The sequence below is a fragment of the Pinus tabuliformis genome, chromosome 7 (assembly GCF_031772625.1).
Source record: "Pinus tabuliformis cultivar Carrire ecotype Pingquan chromosome 7, CPIR1, whole genome shotgun sequence".
NCBI classification, from domain to species: Eukaryota; Viridiplantae; Streptophyta; class Pinopsida; order Pinales; family Pinaceae; genus Pinus; species Pinus tabuliformis.
In genome coordinates this window covers 2,073,504,755-2,073,518,763 of record NC_142293.1, presented here as the reverse complement: position 1 = coordinate 2,073,518,763, position 14,009 = coordinate 2,073,504,755, and the positions used below count along the sequence as shown (strand labels likewise).

Here is a 14,009-nt window from a genome sequence, read left to right as displayed (position 1 = left end):
AAGGCCCTTAAGTGTAGGATTTCAGTTTGAATAAATTCAGTTTTCAGCAGCAAGTATTGAAATAATTCATTAAGATTTAAGACCAAGAAGAAGGCCCTTAGGTCTTGATGATCTAGTAGTTTGGTTTGAGGTTAGCAGTACCTTTTTTCAGTTTCATATCAGATTTCAGTTTGCAGAAAAGGTTGTGATTTTAGTTCAAGATTTTTAGTCACAAAGATTGTATAACAAAGCAGGTGCAGGCTTGGGATTGGCCCAATGGATCAGGCCACTAGTCAACGGTGTTCTTGACATTTCACAAGGAGATGCCATCCCCAAGTGGAGCCACTGTTAGGTTCCTATAATAATAGGGATCATAATTTTGAATTGACTATGTTAAGTCTTGTAATATTGTACATATCTTTGTTTTTTTGCAAATGTTTTCCATATTAAAAAATTAAAAAATGTAAAGAGGGTATGTCCTAAAAGAATAATCAAAGGACAAAAATAATAAGAAAAGATCAAAAATTAAAAAAATATGAACCCCAAACAAAAACAGAGCATGAAAGTGTGCAAGTCTAAGTGCCACTACTTTTTACTTTACTGTGCAAAATAATGGTTGTGTGCAGCTTGTCATAAATGCCATGTTATGAAACTAGCTCAAGGGGGCAACCTTCTTTACATTACATAAATGAACAATTCTTTGATGATACAAATGACAAAACCTCATTTCTATATATAGGAGTCTAAGGAGTCACAATATAATCCAGCCGACCTAACAATAATAATATAAAGCCACAAAAATAACAATAGAGGTATTCTATGGGGCACAAAAATAACACTATGGGGGTAATAGGGGCACAACAATATAAATAAGGGGTATAACTACAATAGTAATGGGGTAATCACTAGTATTATAGGCCCAACATGCCCCTCCTTCAAAAAAGTGTTGTCCTCAACGCTTGAGTAGTTCTGGATACTTCTGCATAAAATTCTCATCCTCCCATGTGGAATCTTCAGCGGATAAGTTCTTCCACTTGATAAGATACTTTGAAATTGATTGATTTCGTAGCTGTCGAGTTCTTGTTTCTGTGACTGCTTCCGGTTCCAATATAATTTTTCCTTCCATATTGTTTGAACTGGGAGCTTGTCGCCTATAACCTTCTTTAAACATGAAACATGGAAAACTGGGTGCAGTCGACAAGCTGCAGGAAGCTCCAATTTGTATGCCATAGTACCAATCTTTTGCAACACCTTGTACGAACCATAATACTTTGGTGATAATTTATTATCCTTCTTAGCTTGCTTTAGGGACATTTGCTTATATGGTTGTAGCCGTAGGAATACCCAATCACCTACATCAAAACTTCTTTCATTGCGATGGTGATCTGCCTGTTGTTTCATTCTATTTTGTGCCAACACGAGGTTATCCTTTAAGAGTTGGAGGACTTGTTGTTGATGTTCGATGTGATGTTCCACTGCCTGAACCTTAGAATTTTCTCTTAAATATGATGTTGTGATGGATGGTGGTTGATACCCATAAAGTGCCATAAATGGGGTCATTTTTGTTGTTGTATGGAAGGAAGTGTTATACCACCATTCAACCAGAGGCAACCATTTGACCCATTGTGTCTGTTTATCATATACAAAGCAACGAAAATATCCTTCCAAACATTTGTTTACTATCTCAGTTTGCCCATCAGATTGAGGATGATAAGATGAGCTATGAGCTAACTGAGTACCAAGACAAGAAAATAATTCAGTCCAAAAATTTCCAGTGAAAATGGGATCTCTGTCACTTACAATAATTTTTGGGTTTCCATGTAGCTTTTGAACTGTTTCCATAAATGCAGTAGAAACTGTACTGGCTTTAAATGGATGTGATAATGCACAAAAATGTGCATACTTGGTAAGTCTGTCAACTACCACCATGATGACACTCTTTCCCTCAGACTTGGGTAAACCTGTGATAAAATCCATTGAAACCTCCTCCCAACGTTGGCTTGGAATGGATAAAGGTTGTAATAGACCCGGTGTCTTAATTGTTTCAACTTTATTTTGTTGGCAAACCAAACATTCCACCACAAACTTTTGAATATCTGATTTAAGGCCATCCCAAAAAAATTCCTTCTTAACCCTGTGGTAAGTTTTTAAAAATCCTGAGTGCCCTCTTAAGAGTGCCCTCTTAAGGGAGAAGTGTGCAATTCCATAAGAATCTTTTGTTTTAGCTGGGAATTCTTACAGAGGTATAAGCGATCTTTGTACCATAACGAATCATTTTGCCAGCTAAATGTATCAGAAGTACTGGAATCTTGTTGTAGCTTTCGAATAAGTGCCCACACTTCTTTGTCATTCTTCCATTCCTCCCCTGCTTCATTTATCCAATCTGGTTGGATAATAGAAATGGCACACAACAATGCTTCCACATCCTCATCCTTTCTTGAGAGTGCATTTGCCACCACATTTTGCTTACCTTTTTTTGTAGATGATTTTAAAGTCATAACCCAACATTTTTGTGACCCACTTTTGTTGCTCTTCAGAGGATAATCTTTGTTCTAAAAAGTATTTAAAGGTATCATGATCCGTTTTTACCTTGAAGTGTCTTCCCATTAGGTAGGGTCGCCATTTCTTAAGTGCATGGAGTATTGCCAACATTTCCTTCTCATAAATAGCTTTGCTTAAAAACTTTCCCTTGATTGGACGACTTTCAAAAGCAATGGGTCTTTCATCTTGCATTAGAACAACACCAATTCCATTTCCTGAAGCATCACATTCCACAATAAAGGTTTTTGTGAAGTCCGGTGTAGCTAAGACCGGTGCTTGGCACATTTCCTCTTTAAGATTTTCAAAGGCCTTTGTTGCTTCCGGAGTCCATGAAAATGAATCTTTCTTCAATAATGTTGTTAGAGGTGCTGCTATTCTCCCATAATTCTTAACGAACTTGCGATAATACCCTGTCAACCCAAGAAATCCTCACAGATGCTTTATGGATGTGGGGATTTTCCTACAATACCCCTTAATTCAACTTCCTTTCCTTCCACAGAAAATTTCATGAAAAGTTCTTGAAAATTAAAAGCTATTGTACCCAAGGATTGTAGCCATTGGACTCCTAGTACAACATCAACACCTCCCATTGGAATGGAAAGCATTGGGCTAGTCAATACATATTCTCCCATGGATAGCTTGATATTATGGCACTTTCCAGAGCAATTTATTGTTCCTCCATTTGCAATCACTTGACACTCTGATGCTGGATATAGGAAGCAATTCAATTCTTTTGCTACCCTACAATGAATAAAATTGTGGGTGCTTCCTGAATCAATCAACACTATTACCTTTTTCTTCTTGATTTGTCCTTCTATCTTGATGGTTTGAGGAGTGGTAATTCCCGCCAATGCATTACAAGATATGGTCAAATTTATTTGTTCTTCATCTAGGCTTTGTTCCTGGAGTATATCCTCTTCTTTTGACCTTTTGTGTATTTGCTATCACAATTGTAACAAAAGCCCTTTTGCTCTTTTTTCTTCCAATTGTTGTGGTGTCAATCTTGTAGGTTGTGGAAGACTATGGGAAACAACACTTCCGTATTTATAGTTGTGAATGGTATGCTTCCTAGTTGCCATAATTTTGCTTTCCATTTTTCTTGCTACCCTGAATGCTTTCTCTAATGAATCAGGTTCCCAAAGGCGAACATCATGTTGGATATTATCCATTAAAGACCCTATGAACACATCAATCCTATGCTCCTCTGGAATATCTTTTACCCTTATGTTCAATTTTTGGAACTCCTCAATGTGCTCCATTACTGAACCCTTTTGTTTGAGACTTATCAATTGGCTAAAAAAAGTGTTGCTTTTTGTATCTTCATAATGTGCTATCAATTCTTCCGCAAAAATTGCCCAAGTGATAAATTTTTTACGAGAGCAAAGCCATTGATACCTTACAAACTGATTTGGTTCCAAATATACAGTTGCCATACATACCTTTTGTGTGTTTTGCACATTATTGAGATCGAAGAACTGCTCCATCTGTAATATCCATGTGGCGGGATGCTTGCCATCAAACTTCCTCATATCGATTTTTGGAATATGGTGGGTCTTCGATCCAACATTAGCGTCTATGGAATCATGATTAACATTACTTTTGTTCACATCATGAGTTTCCTTTACAACCTTTTCACCATTAGTAAGTATTTCTTGTAGAAAATTTGTCAAATCGGTCTTCAAATCTGCCATGTCTGTCTTCAAATCTGCCATGTCTCTCTTCAAATCTGTTTTCGAATCATCCATCTTAGCTTCCATGCCCTTTATCTTAGCTTCCACGCCACTTATCTTAGCTTCTGTTAGCTTTTGTGAGCGTGACATTTGTTGCACTTGTTCTTGTAATTTTGATATATCATGTAGCATTTTTTCCTCTTCTTCATGAGTCATGCTAGAGCTTTCAGGTTCCTTACTAGGTGTTTGCATTTTCTTTCCTCGGGCCATCAGTTACCGATAATAATGCTTTACTATGCCCTTTGAATTCCGTTAAACCAAAGCTTACACAAAAGTTTAAAAAAAACTACACACCTTTTTTCACTTTATAGAAGCCTGATATTGAATTTGATGTATCTCTGTAATTTATGATCATCCAGTTCTGAAATTGCAACCTGTAGTAGCCTTCTGCGTCCTCTTTCCAATGCCACAAGTCTGACCCAAATTGGATTCTCCAAGGAAGAGTTATGTGAAATCTCCCACAGTGACCTGCTTTTAGACTAGTTCAGTAGAGTAAACTTGTACGACGTGCCACGAGTCACTGTTTCAACCTTTGAATCTGAAACACACATACAGGAAACTACAGTCCGTCATTTTTCTGTACCTTCTTACGAAATTTCAATCCGATCCCCAGAGAGAAAGTTATGACGATTTTCCCCAGGTCACCTATTTTGAATGTAATTCAGGAGTCTGCAAAAAGACCAACTTCCTCAGATCATATCTCCGCAAATACCGCGCCAAAAGCTCTGAAATTCAGACCCAAGGTTCAACGCGATTTCTTCTCAAATGGATTTTTTTGCGACTTCTGAAACGTCACAGAAAAAAGTTATAGCGAAAATGCCACGATGACTTGTTTGGAGCAGCGAAACCCTAGAATCCAAAGCTCTGATACCAAATTTTATGAAACCAGCTAAAGAAAAGATAGAAAAGATAGATCAACGCCTTAGAATTTAGCCTCTTCGAGGGGGCAACCTCCTTTACATTACATAAATGAACAATTCTTTGATGATACAAATGACAAAACCTCCTTTCTATATATAGGAGTCTAAGGAGTCACAATATAATCGAGCCGACCTAACAATAATAATATAAAGCCACAAAAATAACAATAGAGGGATTCTATGGGGCACAAAAATAACAATATGGGGGTAATAGGGGCACAACAATATAAATAAGGGGTATAACTACAATAGTAATGGGGTAATCACTAGTATTATAGGGACCCAACATGCCACAACCCATGATAATCAAATTGTTTAATCTTGACTACTTCATGCTTTAAATTTCATGTTTATAGATAGAGAATAAAGATCTAGCCAAACTGTTTAATCTTGGCAGATCAGTAGTTAGGTAGAGAAATAAAAATGTGCTCATAAGCTTAATCTGAGCCATTGGAAGATATAAGGTTAGAATTAGATAGTTTACTTTTCAAAAGAAAAAGGAGAGAAAGGGTTTGCTAGTTTAAATGCACCCAATAAAGTGAAGAAAAAATGTTAGGGTAAGTAAAGGGTAAGTAGAAGAAAGGTTGCAAAAGTACAAAGTTGATTGAAGCATAAGCACATTTATCATGCTTAATCCTATGTTTCAGTGTGCAGGAGTAGTTATGAAAGTGAAAGGATGTTCACAAGTTGATTTGGCTAACTTCCCCTCATTTCATTTCACCCCCCACTACATACTTACTAATTTCCCCATTATCCCATCATTTCCTAAGAAAATACCCCTTTCCCTTCATTTTGACCCTTACCCTTTTTCCCTAGTGTGAAACCTATTCCCCTTTGAGAAAATCATTTTCCCCTTATTAATTTGCTTATTTCACACAAAAAACCCATAAAACCCCTTTATCCTAAGTTTAAATTCGCCCCCCCGCATTACTTTATTAACTCCACCATACTCCTAAAAAACCCATAAAACCCCATATATCCTAAGTTTTGTTTCACCCCACTTTATAAAGATAACTCCGCAAAATCACGTTTTCCCGATACAAAACCCGTTTAACCCACCCCCTTGGTGTGGTTAAATAAATCCTGCCGCAGTTAACCTTGGTTCCACTCCATAAACCCATGCATTATACTTTTAACCCACACCACTTATTCATTAAATAATTACAAATTAAGTGTAATTATCCCTCGGGCTCTGCTAATCTCCACCTGACTACCCTTCGTGCATCTTGACCGCGCGATAGCAGTTAGATCTATCATCCCCAGATCTAACGATGCACGCGAGATTCGTGGTTTTGCTCGGCCCCCTTTTGGCTATGTGGCAGCTCCACGCTAACTCGTGTGCTCTCATGAAAATACTGCCCGATGGCCAAAAGCAGTGCGATGAGCCTTAATACTGCCTCCCCGCTAAAGCCGAAACCATCACTGTTCATATTATAAAATTTCGCGCCAATTCTAGCTGTTACTCGTTAAAACGCTGAGCACGCTCATTTTCGCTCTTTTTGCTTGTTTTTCACTAAAAACCTGCCTTAGCCATTTACGCCACCCTGAGCCTCTGCAACTGGATTTCACCATGGATTACCTCCCGAACACCTTCCGGACTCCGTCCATAGTTATTCCCAATTCAAATACAGCCTTCGGTCACCTCCTCTCAGACCTGGATTTTATTAACAAATTGTTGTATTTTGCAGGTAATTAGAAGAACAAGAACTTGGATAAACAATTTTGATACTAGTTCCAAAACTTGTTTACTCCAAGATTCGCAAGGAAAATGTATTTAGAAGCTTTTATCCAGAAGAAAAGGACAATTATCACAGTACAAAAGAAATCATTTACACAGAGGCAGTGATGGTTAAAACACAAATGAAATCATTTTCACCAGCACAACAAAACATTCTTACAAACTACTCTCCAAGAAACATTTTGTATTTTACATAGTAAAAATCATTTTTTACTAAAAACACAGAAGCATGAAAGAGTGAGTAAGATTTACAGTGAAAAGTAAAAGTAAAAGTAAAAGCAGGTGACAGAGCATACAGTTAAAAGACTAAACAGAGGAAACATAAAGTTGAAAAACAGGCAGATGAAAGTGTATAAGATGAAGGGTCATAAGTAAATATGACATCCAGCGTGAAGACCAAACAACCAAGCAGCTTAAAGGGCAAAAGATCAGAGACTAAAAGACAACAGAACCTAAATAACAGGGACAACAAACAATAGTTCAATAGCTGTCTCTATCTTCTTGCATGAAGATATTTCCTTTTCCTAGATTAGTTCTCAATACAATTTGAGATATTTTGTAAAGTTCTTTTGTATAAATACTTCATAATTCGTAGTATTCAGGGTGGATTGCTATACATTTGTAGAGTTATTTTGATCTTATACCTAAGGGTGATTGTACCAATTTTCAAGTCAACAGACTGGAGCAAGCAATAAAAAAATTGCACTAGAGGATTCATGAGATGAGCTATTGCGGTGAAGTATCTTCTTTCTCTGATTTTGTTACCTTCTTATGTGTTTCATAAACTTAATTGTTATCTAAATTTGAATGAATTAACTGGAAATTTAACTTAGAATTTGTTTAAGTACACTCTGTTTTGCACAATTAGTCATTTATATGTTTTCCTCTGATACTCGAATTTGAGAACCCTTAATTGCTCTCCCATCCCGGTTGACCTCTTTCACTTATCTTCATGATCCGGCCTAGGGAACCCTTAATTGCTCCCTAGATCCGATTGGAAACCATTTCACCTTCAAGCCTTTGAGATCTATAGTAACTCCTCTATCTTGCCCTCTAGACACTGTTTTTAGAACTTAATCCAGTCTTGTTTGTCTGACATTTGACCCCATAGCCTAGTGATAAAAGACAACTCTTTTCATCTAAGTGATCCCACCACCCAAATCCAAATAAAAAACCCAAGCACAATCATAACTAGCCTAAAATTAATTAACTAAAACAAAGTTAAATCATAAAGAGAGAGCCCTCTCTGAGATTAGGAAGGCTAGGTCCTGATCTCCAAAAGTGGTTTGTGGTTACCTCAGTGATTTCTTTCTTTAACCTTGAGAAATTACTGAGTGATAACACATCCTACCCATAAGACGAGCTTGTTGGGATTGCCACTCATTTGGCCAATGAGCGAGGAGACTTAGGTATATGGAGGATCTTTACCTATGGCAGACACATCTAGTAAATTGATCCTCCCAAAGTCGGGGATGCATGGTGTTCAACCACTTGATAACTGGGGATCATGTTGGATACGACATTGGGTATTGAGGATCTTTACCACTTGTGGTAAATCGATCTCCCTTATGGTCGATGAGGATTAGTTGGTAGTTATAGGGTTTGGAGGATCTTTACCTTGGTGGTAAATTGATCTCCCCTATGATGATTCTTCTTCGTTAGATCAGGGCATCATTGTTTAGTTGAGATATGATGCAACAATGATGATATATGGACACCTGAGATGAGACTTATGATGCAGTTGGAAATTCCTCCCAAGCTGAGAGGGAGTGTTGAAATTTGGGTAGCTATGGGATGAATTTCCCATGAAAAACCCAAATCCAGCTTATAGATTTATCAAAATGTGCTCATAAATTGATCCAATTCTGTTCTCAAAACAAGATTAAAAAAATAAAAAATCTCAAGTTTGAAATACTACAAGGAAGCTATAGTTTGAGGAGCTATAGCTGAGCCACTGTCTGAGGATGTACAGTCTGAGCCATGTCTGAGGGTTGCAGGAGGTTGAGGTCTACTGATGTAGGCCGAGTTCTGCTCCATTGTAGGCTGAGGTCTGCTCAAACAACGTGGGCCGAGATTTATCCACAAGAAGACTAAAATTTTAACAATAGACTTCCTCAAAAAATGCTGACCAAAAGAACTTCCAACAAAGCTTGATCACTAGACTTCAAGAACAGATCAGAATGTCACCAAAACCACATCCCATGACCCTTATAATCTAGAAACCATAAACCGAGATATATCTTCTTCAATTTGCTGCAAGGTTCATGTGATATGAACTTGTAATTCTTCTTGCTATAGACTGAACTCATTGTCTTGTGCTTGGACGAGTTGGAGGTTGAGTGGAGAAGAGTTGTATATTTCTATTGATTCGATCATACATGAACAGACACATCTGTTTTGGAGGGGGACGACTTGACAAAGATAAAAAATAGGTATTTTCCAACTTGTAAATGCTAATTCTCTTCAACGAGGAGTTAGGAGGCAAGTGAATACTTTTTGGAAAGAGCTTAAAGTCCTCTTTAAGCTTCTGTGATTTTTATCTTAATTTGAAAAACCTTTGACATCAATAACAATTAATTTCTACAACATACAAAGATTTAGATTAGGAAGAGAGTGCTAAAGACAGGAAGAGCACATTAGGATGATGATTTAGTTTTTGTTCTGCTTGGGTCGAAAGTAGACATCTGTCGCACTCAGGACTGTAGAGGGCAAGTATATTGCAACTAGTTTAGCGAGTTATGAAACAATATGGCTTTGGAAGCTGCTTGCTGTATTGTTTGATCAGGTGCAACAAACGATCAAGATGACAGGTCGAAACACATCAAGATCATGGTACCAGAACATCTGAGACATGATACAAAAGGGAGCAATGGGGGTCCAATACATTTCTACAAATGAGTAGGATGCTGGCATTCTTACAAAGCCTTTGTCCTAGGGTGAAGTTTGTATACTCGGGGACAAGCTTAGATTAGTTGAGAATGCTTCCCTTAGTCAAAGGGAGTGTTGATGTTGTAGCATCAAGGCACAAACATTCTTCCTAGGTCAGGATATAGAGAGGTCAAAGTATTGACCAGGGGCCACAAAATATGGCTAGGGAAAATGGCCCAGAGGGCATCAAGGCCGAGAGTGCTCCCTAGGTGGAGTGCCTTCGGCATCGAGCAAGAGAGTTACCATTCAATTAGCATGCAGGAATGGTAATAGCGCAGGGTTTCACCATAGGTCATAGTTGTTGACCAGGTTACAAGTGATGATTTGTTGAGCATGATGTTGATGCAAGATACTTTCCATAGGTAGTGGATTGACACATCAACATGGCTAGCTCATTCAACCTTTTCCTCAGGGAAATCATTCTTTTTGGGTCCAGTATGTTGACCAAAATTAGGAAGAATGGTCCTAGAAGCCCAAAATTACTCAACCATAGAGTTGAGTGGGTGCTTTTAAGCATCAGGTTCAAGATTACTCTCCAAAGAGGTTGAGGGAGCACATTTAGCAGCAAACCATAATGCCTTTGGATTTGGGATGAGGATTACTCAAATGAATTGAGTGTGCCCCTAGGTTTTAACCATGGGTCAAAGAGATTGACCAGGAAGATGGTGAACCAAGACTAGTTTGTATACCATGGGTTAGAGGTGTCGACAAGAATCATGGTGGCTAGTTGATGCTAATGATGTACAATGGGTTACATATGCTAATTAGAATTATGGTACCTAGTTGATGTTGTAGATTTTACCATGGGTCAAAGTTGTTGACCAGGATTATGGTAATCAGATGATGCTGATGTTGTTTTAATTTTTTTTTGAGAGATATTCGTCAACAAGAGAACATCTAGATAGTCATTATGAATACTGCCTTAGCTAAGAGGGAGTGTTGATTTTTGTAGCTATGGTCGGTCTTCATAATTAATAATGCTAACCTTCCAAATATATGTAATAATAAATATAAAACATGCTCTTCATGTCGGCTTCAAAAGAGAAATTTTGATTTTTGAATTTTGAATTTTGGTTCCAAGAAAATCAGGTTGGCCCTCCAAGTCGGCCTGCCCCTTGTCACATCTATTCAGCCTCCTAGGATTACTATATAAAGGCTTTCGACTTCCTTTCCCTAACACAATTTGGATCACACCTAAGAAGAGGTCTGTCTCTATTCATGCAAGCGAAGAAGACAAAGAAGAAGAACGCCAAAGTTATCAACTAGTTGACTGAGCTCTCTCTTTCTTGTTTGACCTTGCACATGTTGCATTTTCTCTCTCCTGTTAACTTCACTCGTGTGATAGAAAGGTCGAATTTCTGGGTATCTGTGGGCAGCAGGCACGGATTTTTCAGGTGCAGAAGTGGGCCAAAATTCAGCCCTGGCAGATCAGACCAGACTGAGTTTAGTGGGTAAAATATTGACTTGACAAGAGGGTAGGTTGATCAGGTTTGACCAAGACTTTCTTGCTGGTCAGTTTGACATTCATTTTGACTAGTAGGTTTAGATGTATCTCTTGAAGAATTTTTCTGAGGAAAAGGTTGCTAGGTTTTTTTCCTCCAAGTGGGTTTTCCTAGGGTAAAATACTTGTGTCTCTTGTTTGGCTGTCTCTTTATGATCCTACTGGCATTTTTGTTTCTATTGTTGAGATCTTCTGTGTAATTACTTTATGATGAATGTGAATACAAGAAAGATTAATATAAGAAATCATAAGAAGTAATTATCAGATTAGAAGACCTTGAAAAATCAACAAGATCTAATCTCCACCATTGATGTAAATGGGTTAGGATTTTATCCCAGCTCTCTATCACTTTGGATATTAGGGATTTCACTCAATGAGAAATTATATAGGGAGCCTAAGGGGAGGAGGAAGGTACAACATAATGATTGAGAGAGATTTTTTCAAGCACTGAGAGGCTTGAGTGACTTAAGAGAAGGGGAAAAGTGTGAAGTAGGATTTTCCGGAGAGGAAATTTGGGGAGGCTGAGAATTCCAGTGTAGCTGTGTAGGAAAGAAGAGGCCGAGACTTATATAGATCGAGTTTTGCCAAGTGCCAAGTTATTCTTCAGGCAGCCAATTCCTCTAGGTCAAATTTCCAGTGGGACATTTCCAGGTTCAAACAATTGCTGTAATTTATGTGTATTTCTTTGTGAGTCAAGGTGCTAAATTTTCCAGATTAATAAAAGTGAAGAGAGGTTTGATTGGGAAGATTTATGTGCTGTTTGTGACTGATTTTTTCCGATTACTTTCCACTACAAATTTATTGTGAAAAATTAAAAATACCAGTGTTTATTTTCAGCAGTTCAAAAATTAATTTGTTAAATAAATTTCCGGGTATAAACTATTTGCTGTGAAATAGATCAGATCTGGTATTTAGAAGTTAATGCATTATTCCTGGCCAAAAATAGGCCAACCCAAAATTGGTCTGTCCCCTGTAAAAGTGTCACTAACTTCTAAGTTTAGCCCGACTAAAATTTTGTAGAGTAGTCCAACAGAGATTGGGCATTTCATCTTTAACACGTTTCGCCCCTACTAAACTTTGGTAGAGTACTAGTAGCCCAACTGAGAATGCGCTGTTCATGTTTAATACGTCAATGGTCAAACCTTGATGAATGTTTGTATTTGTCTTCATGTTTTTTGCTTTTAAGATCAATATCAATATATATATATATATATATATATATATTTTTTTGGTATGCCTTCTCATTTGATTCTGCCGTGTAGGTGGATATAAGAGTGGCACCGGGAACTCATCAAACAGAGGCTGCAGGTTATTCCCTTTATCATTACCTTCATAGGTTTTTTTACCATCTTTATACATTTATGTTTTTCCATATTTGTGTTCATCATAAGTTAGTACTAGTCTGAAAGTGTGTTTTTTTCGATAGAAGGATAGTCTCCTTTACATTTATTGTGTCATTGATTGTGCTTAATTCCACTCCCATTATATTAGCTTGGTGTATTGTCATTTGTTTGTGAAGGATAGTCTGAAGATATAAATTATAAAATATAAAAGACAAACCTTTTGTTAATATATCTGTATGTACAACAATATGCAATGTCTGTAGAGTAATAATGGAATGCAGAAATTAGTCTAGTAAAGGAGCAGGAGATTCATAAGAATGCTCATGGGACACATACATGAAATATCTAAGAAATTTGAAAATAATGCTTTTTCTTCATGCTGCAGTAAACAAGCAACTCAATGACAAGGAACGTGTGGCAGCTGCTTTAGAGAATCCAAATCTTTTGGAGATGGTAGATGATTGTCTTGCTCCTACGAACAATTGATTGCAAGGGTTTAAACTTTATACCTGTAATAGTACACATATGTAAACTTATAATTGGGCTGAAAGCATCACAGAATGCTTGAACTCCATTGGGGATGAATCATTACCAGAGGATATTCTCTTCTAGGAGAATGTATTAAGGTTGTATCATGTGCATGTCTACATAACTTGTTATCCTTGTTATTTTGAGGTTAATCCCTTTGGTTGCCTCCCCTTGTCGGTTTTCCTAATTTGAAGCTAACCATGTCCAACATATGTAAACTGACATTATATCAATAATTGATTGGAATAGCAATTAAGTACTATTGTTTTTTTCTTGCTCTGAAATTTGTCAGAATTACAGTGTAGCTTAGATTTAATGGGGCACTATTTGCTGTTCAATATGTCTATTATACCACACTAGCAAACTGTTAATAAAAGGCAATGCCACAGAATTGGAAGAGACTGAAATTTTGTTAATATGTCCAAAGAATGCTTATACATTGGAGAAAGGGAAATGCTAGAATAATGGTGACTTATTATATAGTGGGTAATAAACTGATTGAATATCCCATCGATCTCTTTTGTGTGTGTGTAAAACAGTCATGTTACAGAATTACAGAAAAAATATCAATGACTGTATAAGGCTTTGCTTCCTCTTCCTACAATGCTATAAGTGCTAACATATCTAACGTATGTTCAAGGACAAAATGTTTAGCAGTTATTTGGGTTGCAAGCTCGTCCATTAGCCTATTTAACACAACACTCCCGAATGATTCAAAGGTATGTTTCCAACATTTATTCCAAATGATTTAGGACAGTGGTATGTTTAAGCAATCAGTAAAAGGAGCAATAAAAATTTGCA

The 14,009-nt window shown here is 37.3% G+C and overlaps 1 protein-coding gene across 2 annotated transcripts in view; it reads left to right on the top strand.

The window, feature by feature from the left end:
- The window catches only part of LOC149256831 (protein AE7-like), a 143,630-nt gene extending 130,160 nt beyond the window's left edge, over window positions 1-13,470 (top strand). For both annotated transcript variants that reach the window (XM_089460897.1, XM_089460896.1), the window contains 2 exons: window positions 12,600-12,645; window positions 13,066-13,470. In XM_089460897.1, the coding sequence (XP_089317023.1) occupies window positions 12,600-12,645; window positions 13,066-13,166 (147 nt within the window). In that variant the 3' untranslated portion in view covers window positions 13,167-13,470. The remainder of the gene's footprint in view (window positions 1-12,599; window positions 12,646-13,065) is intronic.
- The last annotated feature ends 539 nt before the right edge of the window (window positions 13,471-14,009 follow it).